The sequence below is a fragment of the Malaclemys terrapin genome, chromosome 2, assembly GCF_027887155.1.
Source record: "Malaclemys terrapin pileata isolate rMalTer1 chromosome 2, rMalTer1.hap1, whole genome shotgun sequence".
NCBI classification, from domain to species: Eukaryota; Metazoa; Chordata; order Testudines; family Emydidae; genus Malaclemys; species Malaclemys terrapin.
The window spans coordinates 231,932,076-231,957,778 of NC_071506.1; the positions used below are offsets into that span (position 1 = coordinate 231,932,076).

General features: G+C 45.5%; 1 protein-coding gene across 2 annotated transcripts in view; it reads left to right on the plus strand.

Moving 5' to 3' along the window:
- The window catches only part of CRPPA (CDP-L-ribitol pyrophosphorylase A), a 185,638-nt gene that overhangs the window by 77,375 nt on the left and 82,560 nt on the right, over positions 1–25,703 (plus strand). The window contains exons 5-6 of one of the 2 annotated variants that reach the window (XM_054020279.1): positions 370–415; positions 2,786–3,088. In XM_054020279.1, coding sequence (XP_053876254.1) covers positions 370–415; positions 2,786–2,907 — 168 coding nt within the window. In that variant the 3' untranslated portion in view covers positions 2,908–3,088. Of the gene's footprint in view, positions 1–369; positions 416–2,785; positions 3,089–20,314; positions 20,413–25,703 lie in introns of those variants that run through there. The other variant, XM_054020278.1, reaches the window with a different exon arrangement.

A 25,703-nucleotide genomic window follows, 5' to 3' on the forward strand; every position in this document is an offset into this window, starting at 1 on the left:
GGCAGTGTGAGTGCCACTGAAAATCAGCTCGCGTGCCGCCTTTGTCACGCATGCCCTAGGTTGCCTACCCCTGATCTAAAGGATAACATGCTTGTTATGGCTCCCTAAAGAGTTACAAAACATGTGATAGTTTTAAATGAGCTCTAAACACATCTATATATTTAACAACAAAGTGTGATTCTATAGCATTTCTTGTGATTGTTGTAACTTATGTTCTTACATTTGCCAGTGGTATTTACTGTAATTAAGAAATTGACTATATCATTTGTTTATGGTACTAATATAAAGAATTGCCTTCAGGGCACTATTTTATTGGTTTTACATTCCTTCTTGCTCTGTTAAGTCTAATGAGGTTTTTCTGTCCTTTAGGTAACCTACAAGCGGGATCTGTATGCTGCTGAATCAATTATTAAGGGTATGTGTTTTTCCTTGTGACTGTCAGTTCATATAATTCTCAAATCAAACCCAGAATTTAGAATAACACTATTTTAAATTTATCACCACAAGAAACAATAACCATACAACTGCTCTGGTTAGTTCTTTTAAAAATACCAACTTTATGTTATTTATTATTTATATAGTCGTAGTGTTTATATCTATCTATCTATCTATCTATGTTACTCATATTTGTAAAGATTAAAGAATATTTAGACTATAAAGAATATGTAGAATATTTGAAAAAATATTTGTGACTTTAGAAGTGAAAATGTTGTAAAAAGATATGGCTATTATACTAACAAGACAGTTAATTTATAACTTTTATATTGAGTACACACAAAGGTCAGCTTAAAATTTATAGAATGTTGGCATATATTTTTGTATATTTAGTGCTTTATACTGTGCAGACTTATTCCAAAACATTATTAGTAGTACAAACTGCCCTGCTTGACTGTTCTATGATTACTGTATTTTTCCCCTCTTTCTTGCCACCAATATTTAAAGGGAAACTGACAGGTAACATTTAATGTGAAACCCAGATTTTTGTAAAAAACCAAGAATTTGCAAAATCTAAGTCCATTAGGAATGGTTCCACAAATTTTGTTTAAAATTTTATTTTATTGTTTTTGAAAAAACAAATAATGTATGGTTTAGGCGTAAAATATTGCTGCACTGTATTAGTGCATGAGAACTCTAATGTGAAATTAACTGGAATTTGTGACCTGGTAAAATCAGGAAGAAGATCATATGATATAACTAGATAACAATATTCCTTTTAATTCCTGTATTTCATGCCTATGTATTATGCTGTGAATTCAAAGATAGAAAGTAATAAAAATGAGGTGTCCATGCTAAAAGAAATGCAAAAATTAACCAGATGTTACAATACTGAAAAGTAATTAGATTTTTTTTTCCAGTTTGAATAATATAGGTCCAAATCCCACAAGCCCTTGTGCACATATTTAAGTATGAGTACACGCACTGACTTTAGCAGGAGTTCTCATATGCTTGCAGTTAAGAACAAGTGTGTTTGTGGGATCAAAGTCAAACTGGGGCAATAAACTGGTAACAGAACAGTAGTTAAGCATTATATAATCAGTGGTCACATCCTCAGCTGGCATGATGTGAATGGAGCTATGCCAATTTATGCCAGCTGAGAAGCTGGCCACAGACAGAGCCTGCAAGCTTTCCGTGAGAGGAATTCACATTAAAATCAATAGAGTGTGTATAGTACAGGGCTCGTGATTTTTACCTTAATATGTTTTGTTTTGATACTGAATTTATAAACATCCACTTAACAAAGAAGCATTGTACTTTTGTCACTCAAACTTGTTGAGCCCACCCAAGGCTGCTCTGGGTGCTCAGACTGATATAAATTATTTAAGTGGTTAGAAATGCCAAGAGTAACATAGCTGAACTAGATTTACATAAACAATGCAAACAGTCCAAAACCGTACTTAATTTAATAGGCTGACCATATCTTGGCTAAAGAATCAATATTTAGTTTTAAAAACCCACCATACCCAAGTCTCCATATTATGTTTTTCTCATTTTCCACTCATCCTGCACCATTTCACCCTTAACTATCCCATCTATCACAAACATATAATGGCAATTTATCCCCAAACTGTCACCTTAAATTATGTCTGTCTTCATTTTTACTGCCTTTAACATAATTTTAAAGTGAACTATACTTTATTTTTTGCATTGAACATGTAGGGCCAGCATGTTGTACTGCATCAATGGAACTACTTATATGACTTCGAGCTACTAGTTTGAGTGAGGGTTTTCAGGATCTACCAACATTTTGTATGTTTCAAAGTTTTTTAAATACAGTTAAAAATATAATCCTATTGAATTATAAAAGATAGCATTAATTTTCTTTCAGCGACTTTTGTGATGTTTTGTGATTTGTGGCTAAAGAATATTTAATAATTTTGTGCTAAATCATGGCTTTACCATAAGCCCAGAGTAAGAGGCAGCACACTATTGAACAACCCAGAAGACTGATTTTCTCTGGTTTCTCCACTGCTCTGGGAGGGAGCAAACTGCACCTGATCTAGATCCAGTGCAGCGTACACCACCTGACACACTGGTGCAGCTTTGCTGTCATGCACATCAGGGAACGGGAGCCTCTTACGATGTAGTGGCTCTTCAGAGTCTGTTTTCCCCTGTCCTGCTGCTACTCATGATACAGGTAGTTGGTGCCTCCTTACTCCTTTGGGCCTCTGTTCAAAACAGGCCATGATTTACACACATGCTAAAAGTTCTGTAGTGCACATCGTCTGTCACAGACGACATCCTTGACCTTTAAGCAATGCTAATGCTTTTCTTTTAACTCAGTTAGGCAGTAAGGAAATCCGTTTAAGTTTCGGCGAAGGTATGCGTTCTGATGAGAATAATTTGGAGAAGTCTTCACTTTCTGACTGCAGATGGAATCTTTTTGCTTTGAGTTATGATCTTGGATAAACAAATCTTTAAAGAGTTTATTCTTTATGAGCCAAAATGTCAAATTTATACTTATGGCAGAGCACAGCTTGTCTAAGGAATAGTTTTCTTTTTAATACACTTTTCCAGTGATGGTCTCATGGACTTTCTGGATAATGACTTATTTTGATGTTTTATTTATTACAGGATACTCTTGCATTTCTATAATTTTTCTTTGATTAATTGCCTAATTGTAATTTAATATAATTAAATAAAATAAAAATTGTTGTAAAGATAAGTACTTGGCTGTAGAATACTGTGTGAAAGAAGTGACAATTCATCATCCGACAGTAATTAGGTGACTTATTCCTTAGTCATCCACGTTACAAATGTAATTCTACCTATGCAAGAAAAGCTAACAAGCACATATATTCTTAAAGCTAACAAGTCCCAAATGCTTCAGAAGAGCAGAACTAGGTTTTCAGCTGCTGGCTAAATGAGACTTGATGATAGACAAATTCCAGCCCACTAAACTGAACTCTGATGTAGGTAAGGAAAACACAAATGTAGCATTCGTATTCAGAGCAGTGCAGTGCAATATATAAATAGCTTCATGAATCACTATCTTCTGAAACTGTTTTCTTAAAACATACTTATTTATTTTCTCACTTCCTTAAGTCACAAAACCCCAGTACCATTCATTTTATAAACAGTAACATTAATGCTTTTCTTTAGTTCAGCAGGTATGAACTTGCAGAGTATGCAGACAAGGTGGCACATGTCTATTTTTTAATAGCCTATAAGTAAAGAAACCTCCTCTTGTAGTCAGGCTGATTCATTTAGAAATGAGATCTGGATAATACAAAATATCCTAAAAAATCTCTATTAGGACTACTGCCCCTAGGGTAAGTATCTTTGAACTCTAGTTCAAACATGTAAACTTTAAAAGTAGCTTCTCAACAAGAATTTTGTAATTTAGAGCCTGATTTTTTTTTAATTAACAGAGCCCTGCTTCTGTAACTACTTTTGCATGCATGCTTATCAATGTGTACTTGCAGATTGGGCATTCCATATGCACAGTTGGCTGGATAGACACCTGCTTATCCATGTATGGGGCCAAATCCCAATTTTGGAGGTATGTACAAATGTAGTGACAGACTTCTAGCCTCAGTTTATGGAAATCAGGAATTATATTCCATATTATATGGAGAGCACATGTGAAAGGTTCTGAAAAACACTTCTGTGAGTTCTGTTTTTATCAAAGGGCATATGTAGATGATGCAGGATTATCAGTCAGGGCTAGGAAGGCAGGGCAGACCCTAACCAATGGCATGTTTCCACTATGTGGCAATGGGTGCCCATAATAATCACTGCTGAATGGAAGCAAACTCTTCCTTGTCTGCCACCACAAATATTGCTCCCTCTCTTCTTTATATGCAAATGATAGTATGCACAGTGTTGAGTGTGATGATTGTTTTTGTGTGCATAGAGTTTTGTGTTTGTTAAGTGGGCAATAATAGCTTTGGTTTGGTTTGTTGTGTTCTATGAAGAACTATGGACCTTTGAAGAAAGTTTATATCCACAGACTGGACACCTAATGGCAGTCATTCCATCCCCATCCTCCCCTCTCCATCTGCACAGATAGAAACCCTTCTTCCATGAGAGAGTGATACCTTGGAAGTTCTGCATGATGAACCATACCAAGTTTCCAGAATAGTTTATCTATTCTCTACACTCTTGTGTGCTTTTCTGTGGTAAGGGAAAGCACATAAGAAATTAGCTTGACGTGTTGCAGCCACAGCATGGACATTCTGTTGAATTCATTGTAGAATTGAGAGTAGAACACAGGTCAGCTAACGATATGTGCTTGTAAAGGGGAAGCATTTCAGTGATGGCTTGAGGGGGGCCATGTCATGCAAATATTTTGAAAAAGAAAGTAAGTGTGTGTGTGTGTGTGTGTGTGTGTGTTTGTGTAATTAAAAAAAAGTTATGCTTAAAAGCTGAAGACTGCTGTTTGCCATTAAAAAGGTAACTTTCTAGGACCTTGATAGGGTATTAATCTTCATTCAGGTTTGTTTGTAGATTTGCAAGAATCTAACTAGTTTTGACTAACTTTACCTTTAAGCTTGACTTAGCCATTGCTCAAATGATAGAGTGCCATGGGTTTGTGTATATATATATATATATACATACACATACACATTTATTTAAAAGATTGGGTATGATTCTAGAGAGGAGGTGATGAGAAATGTCACTGAATAATCTGTGCTGAAGCATTCTATGAATGACAGTACCTCAGCGCAAAGGGGTCAGGTTAAGATTGAAGTTTCAGTGTTAACCTAGATTTTTTTGCTTTTGTAGATTTCTTGCCTTTGTAGATTATTTAATTTTCCCCTCCTTTTTAATTTTTCAGACTTCGTATACCTCAGTCTGCAGGCTATAATTTCCATAATTTTTTCACACTTTCCTAAGCACTTCACAAGATGTTCTTTCAAGTTGCTGAAAGCATAATTTTTTAGTGAAAACAGAGATTGCATATATTTTTTCACAGCAAGTTTTAAAAATAAATCTGTATGAATTCTATTTGCCCTGAAGTTAATTGAACACTGAATGATCTTAAATGCCTAATATGCTGCATTACATACTGTTCCAGCATGAACTATGAATTCTCATAATGTTGCTATGTCCATGGCAGTGAAACTAGGAAGTTTGCAGCTCAGATTTCTCAGCATTTGGGTAATACAAACAAAAGTCACTGTTAATTCATAACCATGTAATGACATCTTTGCAGGGAAGGGGAAATCATCATTCTTGATGTGTGTAAACACTCCTGAAAAAATGCAGGTGTATTTCTGTGAATTCTTATTTTACTTACAGTTGCTGTTAGAAGAATGTGGGAGTGGAACTGCCTTTTATTTTGAGTGAATCGTACATTTGTATACAATTTTTTAAATATTTTATTCAGTTCCATCCCTAATACATTGTAGACAGGTGAACCATAGTACTGCAAATTTATTTTCTTTGCATTTATAATGATAGCTTTGTGTTGTACTTTGTAGCTTTCACAGTTTAGGGCAACTGCACCTGTATTGCTTCCCTATGGTCTACCAAGGGCATGCAGTTTTAGGCTTTTGTCTCCCAGCCATTACCTCTCTTGGGCGGAGACCTGTGTCTCTCTGCCTCCTGACTGGGGTTTTTCCTACCTACATTATGATATCCCCAGCAAGCCAGACTGCCTAAAAGGCCATCATCTGCATTTAGCTTTCTCTCCAGAGTCTATGCCCAGTATATTGCCTGCAGTTATAAGTTACCACACAGCTACTTATAAACAAGCACATATATTCTTAAGGTGAAAATATTACTGAGAAAACATATTAAAACAATAAGAGAACCTACATGCATGTGAAAAAGCTTACCAGAGATCACCTCAATTCCAGTCTTGGGCTCTGGTAGGTGTAGGTCTTTCAAAATGCATAAGTTGTTTTTTCATGGGGTTACAAGTTCATAACTCTCTCAGAATCAGAACAACAAGGAATAGTTCAGTCTTTCCTTTATACAGCTTGGGCCTTTGAGCTGGGCCTCATGTAATTGGTGATCAGCAGACAAAGCCCCCCCTTCTCAGGATGTAGCTTCAAAAGACTGAGTTTTTGCATAAGCAGAGGTGGGGAATTTGCATTCACCTCTCCGTAAATATTCCTGAGGAAAACCCAACAGTTTTTGTTTCAAAAGTCCATTGTTGCCTGGCACATTGTTCAATATAGACCTTTGATCCGCCAGGTGTCGCATCTGTCACATATTCCACATCAAGAGATTACATACAATCCAGGCCCACAATAATGACTGCACCACACTTAAAGTGGGATGAGCAGTTTCAATTAAGGCCAGCAACACAAACTGGGATAAGGTGGGACATACCTCATCACACTCTCTGGTTGGAGTGGATGATGGCAAGGGGGCAAGGAGTTCTTGCATGACTCAGGCCCCTCCCGAGCTTGTTCATATCACAGCAAGTTTGGGAGGGGCCTAAGTCATGTAATAATATTTGCTGGGCATTTAATGATGGTGGCTGTTTTTGCAGCATCTGTAAATTCAGGCACGTTTGTGAGGCATGTTTTGGGACCCATTCAGCCCGTTCTTGCCAGAGCGGTAAGGGATGATCACAAGGAGGAAACAGGACTGGGGGTGGCTCAAGTGCCAATTGCAGGTCTGGCTCGGTTGGAACAGGGTCTGGGACACAGAACGCAAGCTGGGGAGGGGAACGAACTGGGAGCAGTGCAATGAGCATGGGCACCAATGCCAGTTAGGCCGGAAGAGTTAAGGGTTCTCCTATGGGACTACCCTAACAAGGCAGATGGGGCATATTTGTGGGAGGGGTTTACTGTGGGATTTCGGATCCCCTTTGTGGGGAGTAAGACTCATGTGATGTCAAAAAAATGAAGGTCAATAACTGGGATGGGACATATTGTTCAAGAGAAGATTATACAGGAATTAAAGGAGGGCAGGGTGGCTGGGCCAATTACCCATAGAAAACTTGAGGATTTCCCTTCTGGGTTTGGTCCCCAAGAGGACTCAAGAGACATACCAATTAATTCATCACCTGTCTTACCCACGAGGTGGCTCTGTTAATGATGGGATAGATTTGGCACTATATTCCGTGCGTTATTCCTCCATTGACAAAGCAGTTTGTATGGTTAGGGCTTGTGGCCCAGGGGCACTAATGGCTAAGTGCGATATCAAATCTGCTTTTCGACTGCTGCCAGTTTACTCATTGGACTTTGAGCTCCTGGGTTTCTTTTTTGAGGGACAATTTTATTTTGACAAGGCTATGCCCATGGGCTGTTCGGTGTCCTGTTCAGCATTTGAAAAATGTAGTACAATGTTGCACTGGGCAGTGATGTGGGCAGTGGGACTATGCCAAGTAGTGCATTATTTGGATGATTTTTTGTTTGCAGGATAAGCCGGGTCAAATGAGCATGTTCACCTATTGAACATATTTCAGGTCCTGGCTAAACAGTTTGGGGTACCCCTAGTGGAAATAAAAACAGGCTACATTGACCTACTTGGGGATCGAGCTGGACAGCAGGGAGGGCATATCGTGGCTCCCTCAGGATAAGCTTCACGAGCTATTGGGATTGTTCAGGAGAGCAGTAGGAGCCAAGAAACTCACTACAAGATCTGCAACCTATTCTGGGGCACCTGAACTTTGTCTGCAGGGTTGTTGCCCCAAGGAGGGCATTTTGTGCCCGGATGGCAGCAGCAAGAGTGGGCATAGCCAGGTCACACCATTACATACGAGCCACTAGAGAGATGAAGGAGTCACTTTAATGGGGTACCATTGTGGAGGGCGCAGAATGGCTATGACAAGAGGTTTAAAAATCCAGTCAGATGCTGCAGGGGATACAGGTTTTGGGGTGTTTTATCAAGGCAGGTGGTGTGCCCAGAAAAAGCCTGCCATCTGGACGCAAAAAGGGGTGGTGCGTGATCTGACTTTCTTGGAATTTTTTCCCATTTTCATTGTGGTGGTTATTTGGGGACCGGAGCTGGCTAATAAAAGGGTGTGCTTCTGGTGCAACAATATGGCAGTGGTACAGGTTATCAATCGCCAAACTTCCAGATCGCACAGGGTTATGAAGTTGGTGAGGGCATTTGTTCTACAATGTTTAAACCTCAGCATCTGTTTTTCTCCCACGCACGTGCCGGGCATGGATAATGGCATAGCAGATGCCTTGTCTCGTTTCCAGTTTGACAGATTTCGTGAGCTTGCACCAGGAGCTAGCAACGAATCCAAGCAGATGCCGCTGGCTCTATGGAACCTCGGCATATGATGTAGTCAGTGGCATGGAGATTCTTGGCTCCGGGCACACAGCTGAGCTATTCAAGACATTGTTTTTTAATGAGTTCTTTCAATTTAAGGGTGCTTTTCACCTATACTGCCCACCACGGATGGCGGTTGTTGCGGTACCTGGTCGAGGACAACTCAGCTGCTGGCACCTACCTGGCATGGTGCAAGGGACAATGGGTTCTTTTGGGAGAATAGGGCTTTACCTATTGGGGCTGCTATACAAGAGGCCATTGGGAGACGTCTGGGAAGGAGCAAATTGCTGGTGCCTCCTGGTGAATGTCTGTGCAGGTTCTCCATAGGGAAGGCATCCAGTGACCAGATAAATGGCCTGGTAAAGGACTTAAAAGGAGATGCTGGATAAAGGAACAGCATGGGTGAGGGAAGTTGGGGACTCCTATGATTGGTACGGCAGGGAGCCAACCCCTCTCCCCGTTCTCATAGCCACCTTAACCACCTACGAGTGGGGTGGATGGTAAGTTCCAAGCCACGGGTTGGCTGGGGGAACCAGGATGGAAAATGAAGGGGGGCTGTTGGAAGCCCCAGATAATGATTTGAATAAACATGGATTTGCCTGCACTGTACACTTTATCTGCCGGCCTATATATGATAAAGTTGCGGCCTGATTAAATTCTATATCAAGTGTCTCCTTTCCTTCTTTCTTTATATCCAGACAATAATAGACCATTCATTTCAGACAATGGACCCCAAAGATACTTAAAAATTTAATCAATAAGGTCTCCCAAGAATAGTGCAGGAAATAGCCATATCTTTCTCAATAGCAATGATAAGAAATCTTTAATTTGAAGTGAGAATGCCTTTGTAGTAGTTCCGGGGTGGGGCTCGTTCCTTCCTGGGGCGCCTGAAAGCCAGGCCGCCCCGCTACAAAGCGAATAACAGTTCAGGGCCCCGACCTTTGGGTAGGGGCTAAGCACCCAATTGACAGTTCAGGGCTCAGGCCCTTTGTGCAGGGGCTGAGCAGACAATGAACAGTTCTGGGCTCAGGCCCCTTTGTGCAGGGGCTGAGCGGCCAATTAACAGTTCTGGGCTCAGGCCCCTTTGTGCAGGGGCTGAGCGGCCAATTAACAGTTCTGGGCTCAGGCCCCTTTGTGCAGGGGCTGAGCAGACAATTAACAGTTCTGAGCTCAGGCCCTTTGTGCAGGGGCTGAGCACACAATTAACAGTTCTGAGCTCAGGCCCTTATGCAGGGACTGAGCACACAATTGACAGTTCAGGGCTCAGGCCCTTATGCAGGGGCTGAGCACACCATTAACAGCTCCGGCCCTGGGTCAGGGCGGGGCAGCACACCAATAGTCAGTCAGTGGCCCAGGCCTTGTAGCAGGGGCTGGGTCAGTTTGGGTTAGCCCAGGCCCTAGGTCAGGGCGGGGCAGCCAACGGATAGTCTGTCAGGGGCCCAGGCCCCTTGGACAAGGAGGAGGAGAGACTGCTACCCGGCGCGGGGTGGCAGGGGGGAACATAGGCCCACCCACTCCACTGTGTTCCAGCCCGGGGCCCTATCCGCAGCAGTCCATCTGCCGCGCAGTCAGTGGGGATCCTGACCGCAACACACTGACATGGGTTCGGGGTCTGCTATCCCCGGGCCACTTCCCATCTCCTCCTCCATGGGTACCTGCTCCTCCTGAGTTCCGTCTGCTGGGTCACAGATCATGGGCTCCTCCGGGCCCCGAGCACCAGGTAGGTCTGTCGCTCCCTCTGGGCCCTCGGCGGGGGGAAGCTCAGACTGCTCCTCAGGATACCGGGCTCTCGGCAGGCTCGGCCAGTCCTCCTCAGGGTACCGGGCTCTCGGCAGGCTCGGCCAGTCCTCCTCTGGATACCGGGCTCTCGGCCGGCTCGGCCAGTCCTCCTCTGGATACCGGGCTCTCGGCCGGCTCGGCCAGTCCTCCTCTGGATACCGGGCTCTCGGCAGGCTCGGCCAGTCCTCCTCTGAGTACCGGGCTCTCGGCAGGCTCAGGTCCGCGGGAGCTCGGGCACCAGCGTCTGTCCTCTCCCGCTGCCGGCCAGCTACTGAGCGCTGGGGCCTGGCCTTTATACTTCCTGTCCCGCCCCTTGACTTCCGGGGGGCGGGGACAGGCCGCGGTGGCTCCGCCCACTCTGGCGGCTTTTCTGGCTCATCCCTTCCTGGGGCGCCTGGAAGCCAGGCCACCCCGCTACACGGCCCCCCCCTCAAGGCTGGCTCCCGGGTACCGGGGCCAGACCCTTCCATACCTCCTAGGCGGGAAAGGAAGTCGGCGTTTGCGTGGTCTCTCCCAGCCCGATGGCGAACGGTGAAGGCATAAGGTTGCAGCGCTAAGTACCACCGCTGCAGCCGCATATTATGGTCCTTCATGCGGGCCAACCACTGGAGAGCAGAGTGGTCGGTGATTAAGATGAAAGGGGCTCCCAGGAGATAGTACCGCAGGGCGTCACAAGCCCACTTCGCGGCTAGGGCTTCCTTTTCCACCACGGCATAGTTCTTTTCTCGGGGGAAGAGTTTCCGACTGATGTAAAGGACCGGGTGCTCTTCGCCGCCAACCTCTTGGGAGAGGACTGCCCCGAGACCCACCTCCGAAGCGTCGGTTTGCAGGATGAAGGCCTGCTTGAAATTGGGGCTATATAAGACTGGCTCTTGACACAGGCTTCTCTTGAGGGCTTGAAAGGCTTCGTCACACTCACGGGTCCAGACCACTTGCCAGGGGCTTTCCTTCGTTAAGAGTCCCGTCAAGGGGGCTGCGATAGCCGCAAAGTGGGGAATGAAGCGTCGATAATACCCCGCTAGCCCCAGAAACTGGCGTACTTGCCGTTTCGTGGTGGGCGGGGGGCAGGTCGCAATGGCCTGCACTTTGTCCACCAGTGGTTTCACCTGGCTGTGCCCGATAGCGTACCCCAGATACTTAGTTTCTTGTCGGCCGATGCAACACTTCTTCGGGTTAGCCGTTAACCCGGCAGCCCGCAAGGACCTCAGGACGGCGGCGACCTGTTCCAGATGGTTTTCCCACTGCGGGCTGTAAATGACTACGTCGTCCAAATAGGCCGCCGCGTAGTCTTGATGGGGTTGGAGGAGGCGGTCCATCAGGCGCTGAAACGTGGCCGGGGCTCCGTGGAGGCCGAAGGGCATTCGAGTAAATTGGTATAGGCCCGTAGGGGTGGCGAACGCAGTTTTCTCCCTTGAAGTAGGATCCAGGGGGATTTGCCAATACCCCTTGCTGAGGTCCAGGGTCGTGATGTAACGAGCTCCTCCTAACCGAGCCAACAGCTCGTCTATCTGGGGCATGGGGTAGGCATCGAACTTGGAGATGGCGTTCACACGTCTAAAGTCGATGCAGAACCGTTGGGAGCCGTCGGGCTTCGGTACCAATACGATGGGGCTTCGCCACTCGCTGTGCGAGGGTTCAATCACGCCCAGGTCCAGCATCGCCCGTACTTCCTCATCCACGGCGCCTCTCCGGTGATAAGGCAAGGGTCTGGTCGCGCCGCGAATCACCACCCCCGGCTCCGTTTGGATCCTATGGTACACCAGGGAGGTGGCTCCTGGTTGGGCAGTGAAGGTGTGACGGAATGCTCGTAGGAGGCACCGGGTTTGCTTGAGTTGTTCCTCCGTCAGGGTCTCCCCAAGTTGGGGTTCCTCAGGGTCCCGGGTATGGGCTACCTGGGGCCCTAGCTCGGGTTCTGGTGGGTAGGGGTTAATCAAAAGCCCTTCTCGTTCCCGCCAGGGCTTGAGCAGGTTGATGTGGTACTGCTGTATCCGCTTCTTCCGGTCGGGCTGGTCGATCTCATATGTAACCGGGCCCACTTTCCGGACCACCTCATATGGTCCTTGCCAGCGAGCCAGAACCTTCGACTCACTGGAGGGGAGAAGGAGTAATACCCGGTCTCCGGGTAAGAAGTCCCGTGCTTGGGCGTCCCGGTTGTAGGCCTGGGCTTGAGTCTCCTGGGCGGCTTTCAAATTCTCTTGGGCCCGGTCTCCAGCCTGCTTAAGACGCTCCTGGAGCTGGATCACATACTTTAAGAGGCCCTGGGCCGGTGAGGGGGTTTGCTCCCAAGTTTCCCTCACTAGGTCCCATAGGCCTCGTGGTCGACGGCCGTAGAGCAGCTCGAACGGCGAGAATTTCGTCGACGACTGGGGGACCTCTCGGACCGCTAGGAGCAAGGGTGGGAGTAGCTGGTCCCATCGGCGAAGGTCCTCCGGGGGGAACTTACGGAGCATGTCTTTTAAGGTCCGGTTAAACCTCTCGACCAGCCCGTCCGTCTGGGGATGATAGACTGACGTTCGCAGCTGCTTGACCCCCAGAAGCTCACACACCTGGCGGAGCAACCGCGACGTAAAGTTTGTCCCTTGATCCGTGAGGATCTCGCGGGGTAGGCCGACACGGGCAAAAATCTTCACTAGCTCATCAGCGATGGTGCGGGCTGTAATGTTCCGGAGGGGAATTGCCTCGGGGAACCGGGTCGCATAGTCTAACATCACCAACATGTATTGAAACCCTGCACTGCTTTTGGGAAGGGGCCCCACCAGGTCCATGGCCACGCGCTCGAAGGGTGTCTCAATCAGGGGCATCGGGATCAACGGGGCCTTGGGAGTCCGGGCCGGGGCGGCCAACTGGCAGCGCGGGCAGGAATTACAGTAGTTCTTCACCTCCTGGTACACCCCTGGCCAGAAGAAGCGTCCCAAAATCCGGGCCAGGGTTTTCTCGTGACCGAGGTGCCCAGCCGCGGGGACGTCGTGGGCCAACTTCATGACGGACTGTCGATCACGCCGGGGAATGAGGAGTTGGGTTCGGGTCTCCCCCGTGTGGGGGTCCCGCTCGACCCGATACAGGCGGTCTTGCCGCAACTCAAAGTGTGGCCACTGGGCCGCTCGACCGGGGTCGAGGACAGTCCCATTCGCCATGGCCAATTGTTCGTATACTCGCTGCAGTGTGGGGTCGGCCCGTTGGTCCCGGCAGAAGTCCGTGGTGGGCGAGGAATCTGTCGCCGCGCCTGGGGGAGCATCCTCTGGTTCTCCGGCCGAGCTGGTTGGCTCGGGGGTTTCCCTCTCCTCTCCTTCACTCTCGGGGGCCTCCCCTTCTAAGGCGGGCACGGCCCGCGGGTCATCTCCTGCGTGCTGGCGGAGGATTGCTGGAAACTCTGGCCAGTCTTGGCCCAGGATCACGGGGTATGCCAGTCGTGGGGCCAGTCCCACCACCATTGATCGGGTGACCCCCTCGATCGTCAGCTGGGCCCGGGTACTCCGGTAGGGCCGTACGTCCCCATGGATGCACTGCAGGCGAATTTCACCCAATCGGGCGTCAGCCGGGGGGCCGAAGCGTTGGCGGACTAGCGTCTGTCCGCAGCCCGAGTCGAGGAGGGCCACTGTCGGATATCCTTCAAGGACCACCGGCACGGTGATCTTAGCCGCCTGGGAAGGACGGGCCCGAGCCTCCCCTGCACAGACCTGGCCAAAGGTACACTCCAGCCCTGGGCAATCCCGCTGGAGGTGGCCGTATTCCCCGCAGGAGAAACAGGGCCCCAGGGTGGCCTGCCCCGTTCGGGGCCGGACGCCAGGGGGAGGTCCCGGTGGACTTCGGTGGTCTTTTTGCCCTATGGGGGTCGGGATCCGAGCGGGTCGCCCGGGTGCCACCGGGGCCCGAGTCCAACCCTCTGCTTCCCGGGAGGAAATCCGTGAACCCGCTCGAGCGGGTGTCCCTTTCTTCTCGGGGGTAGGGCGCTCCGCCCCGGGTGGGGCCCCTCGGAGTCCCGGGCCTATCGGCGTGTCAGCCACGAGGAAGTCCTCCATTAGTGACACGGCAGCGGCCAGGGTCGCTGGTCGGTGGCGGAGGACCCAGGCCCGCCCCCGTGGTGGAAGAACATGGGTGAACTGCTCTAGCAGCACCTGTTCCATTACCTCCTCCGATGTTCGGTGCTCGGGTTGTAACCACCGCTTGCAGGTTTCCCGGAGTTCCTGGGCCACCTGCCAAGGTCGGGCCCCCGTGGGGTAGGTCAGACTCCTAAACCGCTGGCGGAAAGTCTCGGGGCTCACATCCAGGGCATCGAGAATGGCAGCCTTTACTTGGCTGTAGTCTTGGGCGGCTTCCACCGACAGGCCTCGGTAGACCATCTGCGCCGTCCCAGTCAGGTATGGGGCTAATATGGAAGCCCATAGCTCCGGGGCCCAACCGGCGACGACGGCCACCCGCTCGAATGTGACGAGAAAGGCTTCGGGGTCATCACCGGGTACCATTTTCGTCAGCCGGATCGGGGGGCTGGGCCGCGTAGTCCCGGCTGCGCCTCCAGGCTGTGCCTCTCCGGGTCGGGCCAGCGTCGCGGCGAGTTGTTGGAGACATTCCCGCTGGAACTCCTGCTGCTGGGTGACCAGGTCTTGCACGAGCTGGTTCCGCTGAGCTCCAAGCTGCTCCATGAGCTGCTGCTGCTGTTGCAGCTGGGCGGCCTGCTGCTCCCTTTGCTGTTGCAGCTGGGCCGCCTGCTGCCGCTCCTGGGTTTCTGTCACCAGGGCCAAGAGCTGGGACAGATCCATGTCTCGGGAGGGGGATCTTTCTCCCCCGGCCCCTCTCTCCCCGGAGTCGAGGGTTCGCGCCCACATCCTGGGCGGAACTCCTGCCTGGCTTGCCACGTGTAGTAGTTCCGGGGTGGGGCTCATTCCTTCCTGGGGCGCCTGAAAGCCAGGCCGCCCCGCTACAAAGCGAATAACAGTTCAGGGCCCCGACCTTTGGGTAGGGGCTAAGCACCCAATTGACAGTTCAGGGCTCAGGCCCTTATGCAGGGGCTGAGCAGACAATTCACAGTTCTGAGCTCAGGCCCTTTGTGCAGGGGCTGAGCAGACAATTAACAGTTCTGAGCTCAGGCCCTTTGTGCAGGGGCTGAGCAGACAATTCCCAGTTCTGAGCTCAGGCCCTTTGTGCAGGGGCTGAGCAGACAATGAACAGTTTTGGGCTCAGGCCCCTTTGTGCAGGGGCTGAGCGGCCAATTAACAGTTCTGGGCTCAGGCCCCTTTGTGCAGGGGCTGAGCGGCCAATTAACAGTTCTGGGCTCAGGCCCTTTGTGCAGGGGCTGAGCACACAATTAACAGTTCTGAGCTCAGGCCCTTATGCAGGGACTGAGCACACAATTGACAGTTCAGGGCTCAGGCCCTTATGCAGGGGCTGAGCACACCATTAACAGCTCCGGCCCTGGGTCAGGGCGGGGCAGCACACCAATAGTCAGTCAGTGGCCCAGGCCTTGTAGCAGGGGCTGGGTCAGTTTGGGTTAGCCCAGGCCCTAGGTCAGGGCGGGGCAGCCAACGGATAGTCTGTCAGGGGCCCAGGCCCCTTGGACAAGGAGGAGGAGAGACTGCCACCCGGCGCGGGGTGGCAGGGGGGAACACAGGCCCACCCACTCCACTGTGTTCCAGCCCGGGGCCCTATCCGCAGCAGTCCATCTGCCGCGCAGTCAGTGGGGATCCTGACCGCAACACACTGACATGGGTTCGGGGTCTGCTATCCCTGGGCCACTTCCCATCTCCTCCTCCATGGGTACCTGCTCCTCCTGAGTTCCGTCTGCTGGGTCACAGATCATGGGCTCCTCCGGGCCCCGAGCACCAGGTAGGTCTGTCGCTCCCTCTGGGCCCTCGGCGGGGGGAAGCTCAGACTGCTCCTCAGGATACCGGGCTCTCGGCAGGCTCGGCCAGTCCTCCTCAGGGTACCGGGCTCTCGGCAGGCTCGGCCAGTCCTCCTCAGGATACCGGGCTCTCGGCCGGCTCGGCCAGTCCTCCTCTGGATACCGGGCTCTCGGCAGGCTCGGCCAGTCCTCCTCTGAGTACCGGGCTCTCGGCAGGCTCAGGTCCGCGGGAGCTCGGGCACCAGCGTCTGTCCTCTCCCGCTGCCGGCCAGCTACTGAGCGCTGGGGCCTGGCCTTTATACTTCCTGTCCCGCCCCTTGACTTCCGGGGGGCGGGGACAGGCCGCGGTGGCTCCGCCCACTCTGGCGGCTTTTCTGGCTCATCCCTTCCTGGGGCGCCTGGAAGCCAGGCCGCCCCGCTACAGCCTTACTAAACAGAAATGGTACTAAGGCAAAATTGAGGAAGATATGAAGCTTATCTTTAGTTCGTGTTACTGTGAGTGGAAAAGAAAAGACTGTCCCAACGAAGTGTTAAGACTGGTGCAGAAGACAGTCCCATGCAGGTAACAAGTTGGTTTAATTGGCAAGTGCCTAAGAAAACACCCAGTGTCAGAAACTATCAGGGCAGTTGCTTGTATGAAGCTTGACAAAATTGAGATGTGGCAAGACTAGGCAATGATACAGTTGGGACATGGCAAGATTCAGAAAATGGGTTGGGGTGCCTTAGGATTCAAACAAAGGAGTCTGACTATGTTGGAGAGAAGGGTTAAACATATCAGAGCAAGTCCTGAGTAAAGTTTTTTTTTTTTTTTTTTAATTTTACTCTAACAAACTCTCTGACTTCACTGATTTAAGGACTTCAGGATTTGGCCCATTATATTTTGGCAGTATGGAGAGCTTTAGCTGTGGTTATGGAATGGACAGATCCTTTCTGATAGGACTACAGGTTAAAAAGGAAGCAGCACTTGGACGTTTAATCCCACCACAGCTACATTTTACTCCATGTTCAGGGACAAAGCGGAGGAAGTCAAGGGTAGATGGGAGAGAGGCTGAGTAGTGTTCCAGAGAGATGTTGAGGAGTGTCATGTGCACATAGGGAAGGGGAGTCCAAAGCAGTAGAAAGGTGGAGGGAGACAATATAACAGTGATCAAGAAAAGGGAAGAAAAACAGCCCAACTGGCAGTTAAAGGGGAAGATAGGGCATGGTGAGAGAGGAGAGGAGAGGCATGTCAGGAGGCATCATTAGTGGTACAATAGGTTTGTATGCAGATTTTCTTAATATGAAGAGCTGCATATCATCAAACCAGTTGACTTTGTGTATCATCAAGTTTTTCAAACAATCCATTACCTCTTCTTTAGCTGTTTCTATAAAATCTAATTGTCCAAACGTCTTTTCATTATTTTTCTTCTTGAAGCCATATTTTAAAAATGATTTCAGTATCCCATCCGTGTCTGCATTATCATTAATGGTATTACTCTCCTCACTTTCTCTGTAATACTATTCCCTCACCTGCTATTTTTTATAAAATGACTTGTTATTCCTTCTAACTGTTTTGTATAGCATTAAGATGTTGTGCTCTTCTTTATTAAGGTTAACCTACAAATCTTAATTGTCTTTTTGTATTCTTTTTCCTTTACCCCTTGGATTCCAGGGGATAGGAGATTTTTGAGGGGTGGGGAATTGACTTTTTAAACTGAGATCTTTGAGCAGCCCCTTGTGAAGTTACATTGGATGCTATTTGTTTGCAGACTCCTCTTTCAGAGAAATTGTCTGTTGTGTCTTAGTTCTGCTGCCTTTTCAGATTCCACAGCCTTATTCCACATGTTGATTTTCGTAATTGCTCTAATCTGACTTTACTCAAATACTTAGTTCCTCAACACTTCATTTTCTGAAATCTACTACCCTTGAATTGCTCCATTATGTACACATATCTTGTACCGCTTCATTCCTTGTACTAGCTAAATTGACGTGATTCGTGGTTTCTGGTTTCAAGCTTCTCTACCATTCTCAACCAGTTCCTCTCTGCTGGTAAGAAGTAAATACAGGATGCTTCTCCTGTACTCACAGGTCCCACTTTTTACATCATAAAATTGTTTCTTTTTATGTAGAAAACAGCTTTGATGCATGTTTGACTTCACTTTCTGCCCAACAAATCTATAGGAATATAAATTCTCCCATAAGAGTGGTATCCCACGGTTTCCAGTTGCCTGAGAATTGGGCCATACATTTGTCACTCTCATTTTCATCTGGTCCTTGCAGATACTTGTTGTTTCTCATTTATTTTTCTTTCTTTGTAGCCTAATCCAAAGAACTTCACCACCATTCTCTTTGCTGTCAAATTGTGCTTTGGTGGCATTGTAAATAATATAAAGTATAGCAACACCCTTCCACCTCTTCTTTAGAGCTTTTTGGCAATTAATTCAGTTTTAATGTTCAGAAAAAAATTGCTTGAAAATGATCACAAATCTCATTCATTTTCCAAGAACACTAACTCCATAGCAATAAGCAGTTTTAAAGTTATTTTTGTTCTGTATTTGTTACCTTTTATACAGAGATGCTTGATCATATGCCATAGAGAAGAAGGGAAAGTTTTCTTAGACAACGTTAAAGACATCTGAATGAATTTATCATTTGATGTTTAAATATTTAAAAACTTTCCACATGAAGCCAGTATATATTTTTATATCCAATGTTGTTTTGATGAGCATTCAGGACATATTTTTATAATTTCTTTTAAATCCCTCATGCTAATTTAATTTTTTAGGTTTGTTTATTTTTGTCCTTGAACTGTAGTACAGATCTGTTTTCAGTATAATTATACTGTACATTTATTATCTTTTAGCTGCTTGTAGAATGATAAAATAAATTAATGGAGTTATCCCATCTCCTAGAATTGGAAGGGACCTTGAAAGGTCATCGAGTCCAGCCCCCTGCCTTCACTAGCAGGACCAAGTACCGATTTTGCCCCAGATCCCCAAGTGGCCCCCTCAAGGATTGAACTCACAACACTGGGTTTAGCAGGCCAATGCTCAAACCACTGAGCTATCCCTCAGAAGACAATACAAACCGTACATATCAGTGTGCATGTTAATTGAGCATCAAAAGGACAAAAAAATGCATTAAAAAGGAAGAGTTGGATTAAAAAAAATTGTTAAAAAATAACAACAAAGACAACCCACCAGGAAAAATCTTGTTGAATCTTAAGATTAGAGTCAGAGTTCCTGCTTTGAAATGTTGGAATATTTGTTGGAATATTTAAATGTTGGAATAAAATATGGAACTGCATTAATCTTATTTTTAGTAGTGAATTTGTTATTCTCCTAGACCAATGTGTTTAGTTATGAGTTCCCAGTTGTGAGGTTGTTGTCTCATAATCAGATGGATTTGACCTGATTCTACAACTTGCTCCATGTGAGTAGCTTCCTGTGCCCAAAACCTCATTGATTTCAATAGAGCTCCATGTGAGCAAACACCCACATGGAGCTGGTTGTTTGGTTCAGGCCTTAATTTATCTGGCTGCATTTTTGTCCCATCTGCTTCTTGCCCATTTCGTAATATACCTTTTACAGCATTGCTAATAATGTATTTAGTGCCCACTTGGAAGTTGGGGTGGAGAGGAATTAAGCTTGTATGAAATCAGTATACCAGGAAATTATTATACTTTCTTGATATTCATTAAATGTAAGTATGTGGGGTTCATCCAAAACCCATTGAAGTCAATTAGGAATCTTTCCATTGATTTCAGTGAGCTTTAGATCAGGCCCGGTGTGTGAGATTTTGACAAAATTCTGCTAGAAGTAGGAAATAGGGAATAAACTGCTAATTTGATTTTCTGATTTATGTTAATTGTGCTGACTTGCCTTGGAGTAAGGCCTCTTAAAATGAGATTTTCAGCTGTTGAAAAGGCTATATTGAAAAACAACAGCTGAAGAAGTTGAAAGTAGAGTTCAGCAGATTAATAATTTTGTTTGATATATTCTTTATATGAAACATTCAGTTCTTGTTTTTTCTTGATCACAGACAGTCTATCACAACAAGTTTGTGTTACCACTGATATGAAAGAAGATGCTGTGCAGTTAGGTTTTCTCCTTCATGAAACTCTGAAAAACGAAGTAAAAGTAAGTACTTGTACATAAGAACATAAGAACGGCCGTACCGGGTCAGACCAAAGGTCCATCTAGCCCAGTATCCTGTCTACCGACAGTGGCCAATGCCAGGTGCCCCAGAGGGAGTGGACCAACAGGCAATGATCAAGTGATCTCTCTCCTGCCATCCATCTCCATCCTCTGACAAACAGAGGCTAGGGACACCATTCCTTACCCATCCTGGCTAATAGCCATTAATGGACTTAACCACCATGAATTTATCCAGTTCTCTTTTAAACGCTGTTATAGTCCTAGCCTTCATAACCTCCTCAGGTAAGGAGTTCCACAAGTTGACTGCGCTGCGTGAAGAAGAACTTCCTTGTATTTGTTTTAAACCTGTTGCCTATTAATTTCATTTGGTGACCCCTAGTTCTGGGAATAAGTAAATAACTTTTCCTTATCCACTTTCTCCACATCACTCATGATTTTATATACCTCTATCATAGCCCCCCTTAGTCTCTTCTTTTCCAAGCTGAAGAGTCCTAGCCTCTTTAATCTCTCCTCATATGGGACCCGTTCCAAACCCCTAATCATTTTAGTTGCCCTTTTCTGAACCTTTTCTAGTGCCAGTATATCTTTTTTCAGATGAGGAGACCACATCTGTACGCAGTATTCGAGATGTGGGCGTACCATCAATTTATATTAGGGCAATAATATATTCTCAGTCTTATTCTCTATCCCCTTTTTAATGATCCCTAATCCTGTTTGCTTTTTTGACCGCCTCTGCACGCTGCGTGGACATCTTCAGAGAACTATCCACGATGACTCCAAGATCTTTTTACTGACTTGTTGTAGCTAAATTAGCCCCCATCATATTGTATGTATAGTTGGGGTTATTTTTTCCAACATGCATTACTTTACATTTATCCACATTAAATTTCATTTGCCATTTTGTTTCCCAGTCACTTAGTTTTGTGAGATCTTTTTGAAGTTCATCACAGTCTGCTTTGGTCTTAACTATCTTGAGCAGTTTAGTATCATCTGCAAACTTTGCCATCTCACTGTTTACCCCTTTCTCCAGATCATTTACAAATAAGTTGAATAGAATTGGTCCAAGGTCTGATCCTTGGGGAACACCACTAGTTACCCCTCTCCATTCTGAGAATTTACCATTAATTCCTACCTTTTGTTCCCGGTCTTTTAACCAGTTCTCAATCCATGAAAGGACCTTCCCGTTTATCCCTTAAAAAAACAACAAGGAGTCTGGTGGCACCTTAAAGACTAACAGATTTATTTGGGCATAAGCTTTCGTGGGTAAAAACCTCACTTCTTTGGATGCATCCTTTTATCCCTTTTTTTACATAAGAACCTTTGGTGAGGGACCTTGTCAAAGGCTTTCTGGAAATCTAAGTACACTATGTCCACTGGATCCCCCTTGTCCACATGTTTGTTGACCCCTTCAAAGAACTCTAATAGATTAGTAAGACACGATTTCCCTTTACAGAAACCATGTTGACTATTGCTCAACAGTTTGTTTTTCTATGTGTCTGACAATTTTATTCTTAACTATTGTTTCAACTAATTTGCCCGGTACCGACATTAGACTTACCGGTCTGTAATTGCCGGGATCACCTCTAGAGCCCTTTTTAAATATTGGCGTTACATTAGCTAACTTCCAGTCATTGGGTACAGAAGCTGATTTAAAGGACAGGTTACAAACCTTAGTTAATAGTTCCGCAACTTCACATTTGAGTTCTTTCAGAACTCTTGGGTGAATGCCATCTGGTCCTGGTGACTTGTTAATGTTAAGTTTATCAGTTAATTCCAAAACCTCCTCTAGTGATACTTCAATCTGTGACAGTTCCTCAGATTTGTTACCTAGCATATGTGTTAGTAATCTTACTAATAGCCTGTTTCTGGTTGCCATCAATTCTTAAGGAAATGGACCAAATTTCACCATTGTGTTAAAGACAGTATCCAAGGCCCTCTGTGCCACTAGAATAATTTAAAAGGGGAAAGGAAACTAATCAGCTATTCTGCCTTCAGTTTCAAACATGTCTTGCCAAAACTTTGAAAAGTGTATTACTGGCACTCAGCACTTGAGAAATATATCCTCAATTTGTTTGAGACAGCTTTGCCACTCTAGTCCATAATAGCAGACATGTTAGGATTCACTTAGCATTTGTGCTCACTTCTACAAGTAAAGTCTAAAGAATCATTGACTACACTATAGTTAGATAGATGTCTCTGATTATTCTATTAATTCACCTCTCCAGAGGACAGATTGTGATGAGAGATTCCAAAAGCCAATACCAACAGAAAAAACGCTTCAAAAATGATATCAATGAACTGAAGGAAATGCAAATAACTTTTCTGAGAGAATTCCAACAATTACTTCATCTCATGCAAAGTAGTACCTCCCGCAACAATTTTTAACCAGAACTTTATAATAAAATATGTGACTAATAAATTAATGTTACTAAAAGATATTTTTCACTACACACATATCTATTACTGTAAAAAAACTAGGTCAACAACTTTTCCTATTCATTGCAATTGTTAATTTAGTCATTGCCTTGTTAAAACAAGTAAATTTATAAGGAGACTAAAGATGTTTCCCTCTTTGTGCTTGAAAATTATGCACTGTTGGTTCCTCAGACCTGGTCCTCTCCTATGCAGAGATTGCCAATTGTGATGAATATGGCTAAGTTGTATACTAGTTTTGTGATTAAATAAATATCCACAAGGGACTAGATTGAAAATATTAAATTCATTTCACTTGGGATGTAGGCCAGGTTCACTAATTAGCCTTTCAGGGGTGACGGGCTAGTGCATTAATCACAGCACTATTTAGTTCCTTGGAATGGTATTAATTATGTATATATTTAATAAAGTTCAACTGTAGTATTTTAACTAGTTTTTATGGATGCCTGGTGCATGGGTATGTTTTTTTTATAAATGTTTTTTTATAAAAACGGAAATTGAAGAAAGTTGAAACCATAACATAGGTGGCAAGGTAAGTAGGAAAAATGTGTTTTCGCTAAAAATAGTGTTTTCTATACAATTTATTCATTTTATGTTTGGGTCATTTATCAAGGTTGTTTAAAATTTCCATCTTATGAATCAAAAATCAAAAATTTTCTATAACTGAAAGCTAATTGCTCCTAAATCCAGTAATGATTTGGCAAGACCTCTTATCTCCATCCATTTAGTCATATAAGCATACTCTACTCATCAGGTGTTATTTCTTCATGTTGTTTACTGACCAAGTATTATCAAATCTTAGCTCAAAACACCAGCTCATATCCCTCAGAATTTTTAAAAACATTTTTATTCAAAATACTGGCACACAGACTGAAAAACAGCTCCGTTTGGTTGCTGCATTTCTTATTTGCTGCTGAACTGGAAACCTAAGAGTCAATGACACTTAGATTCCTGCTTCCTAGCTCAGTAAATGTGGGTGAACTGCAGAATATCTTTTAGAAAGGCATCCAGTCTTGATATAAAGATTTCAAAGATGGAGAATCCACCACATCTTTTGGTAATTTGTTCTGATGGTTAATTACCTACTGTTAAAAAGTGGTTTTCTATTTTGAAAGTCTAACCTCAATTTTCAGCCATTGGATCTTGTTATGCTCTTGTCTGCTAGGCTGACACATGCTTTTCTATCAGATAATTTCTCTTCATGTAAGTGTTTAGATTGTAATCAAGTAACCTCTTAACCTTCTTTTCGATAAGCTAAATAGATTGATCTCTTAAGTCTCATTTTCAGGTATGTTTTCCAGTTCATAAATCATTCTTGTGGCTCTTCTCTGAGCCCCCTCCAATTTTTCAAATTCCTTTTTTTTCAAGCATGGACATCAAAACTGTACATGATATTTCAATAGTAATTTCATCAGTGTCATATTGTGAAGGTATGAGGGATACCATTCGACTGAGGCAAAAGGCCAGCAACTGGCTGCTGCACCTGGGAAAAGACCTGCAGCTTAACTGGCTGATCCTCATAAAAGCAGGAACAGGAAATGGAGAGAGGGAGCTGCCATAGGCTGGAGCTACTGGTATGAGGAACTGTTCCCAGAAATAAAAAATGGACAGAAAGGAGACTGTGGGAAATCCTTTTATCAAAAAGGCTCTGAGGTAAGAGTCAGGAACTTTGGTTGAGGAACTTATGGGGAGTGAGGGACAGACTTGGGGAAGTTTTGATCTCATTGTTGAGAAGACTGGAAACTACGTTGTCTGGGCTTGGTGAGAAGGTTCCAGGCAGAATTCCCCCAGGGAGGGCACTGGTTCAGCATGAGCAAGCCAGGGTCCAGCAGGAAGAGGACCTTATAGGATGGGCCCCATTCTCTTACGCATATACAGCAGTAATATAACCTGCCTACTGGTATTTGATGTTCACGTTCATACACTCAAGTATCACAACAGCTCTTTTGGCGAAAGTTTCTCACTGGGAGCTCATATTGTCTTGTTTAGCCACTTTAACGCCTAAGTCCTTTTCAGAATAACTGCTTTCCAGGATACAGTTCCCCATCCCATGCCTGCATTATTTGTTCATAGATGTATGACCTATATTTGTCCATGTTGAACTACATGTTGTTTGATCCCAGCTTACCAGCATTCAGATTGTCTGTAACTAACCTGTCCTTATCTCTCACCTAACCAATCTCTGGGTCATAGAAAACTTTATCAGTAATGATTTCTTCCAGATCATCAATAAAAATGTTAAATAAAGTTGCCCAAGAACTGAACCCTGTGGGATTCCTAGTGTAATGTTCTCAGTCTCCAAGTTTCGATGCTCAGTTTGTCTCATCTTTCCTGCCTGCTTCAAGGAGTGAGTGCTGTCTTGGCCATGATTTGGGACAGAACAAGGAGTAATGGTCTCAAGTTGCAGTGCGGGAGGTTTAGGTTGGATATTAGGAAAAACTTTTTCACTAGGAGGGTGGTGAAGCACTGGAATGGGTTACCTATGGAGGTTGTGGAATCTCCTTCCTTAGAGGTTTTTAAGGTCAGGCTTGACAAAGCACTGGCTGGGATGATTTAGTTGGGGATTGGTCCTGCCTTGAGCAGGGGGATGGACTAGATGACCTCCTGAGGGCCCTTCCAAACCTGATATTCTATGATTCTAAGGGGGGTGGGGGAAAGAGAAAAAGAATGATAGACTGCAGATTTTAAAGTATTTATTGAAAACATGGCCCTCAGGAGAAATTCAAAATGTTAATGACTGTATATAGAAACTTAAAAATCCTCAACCCTAAAAACAGCCTCTACATCTCCAACCTTCCATCTGTCAATCGGAAACAATGGAACTTGCCATTCCAAGGCTG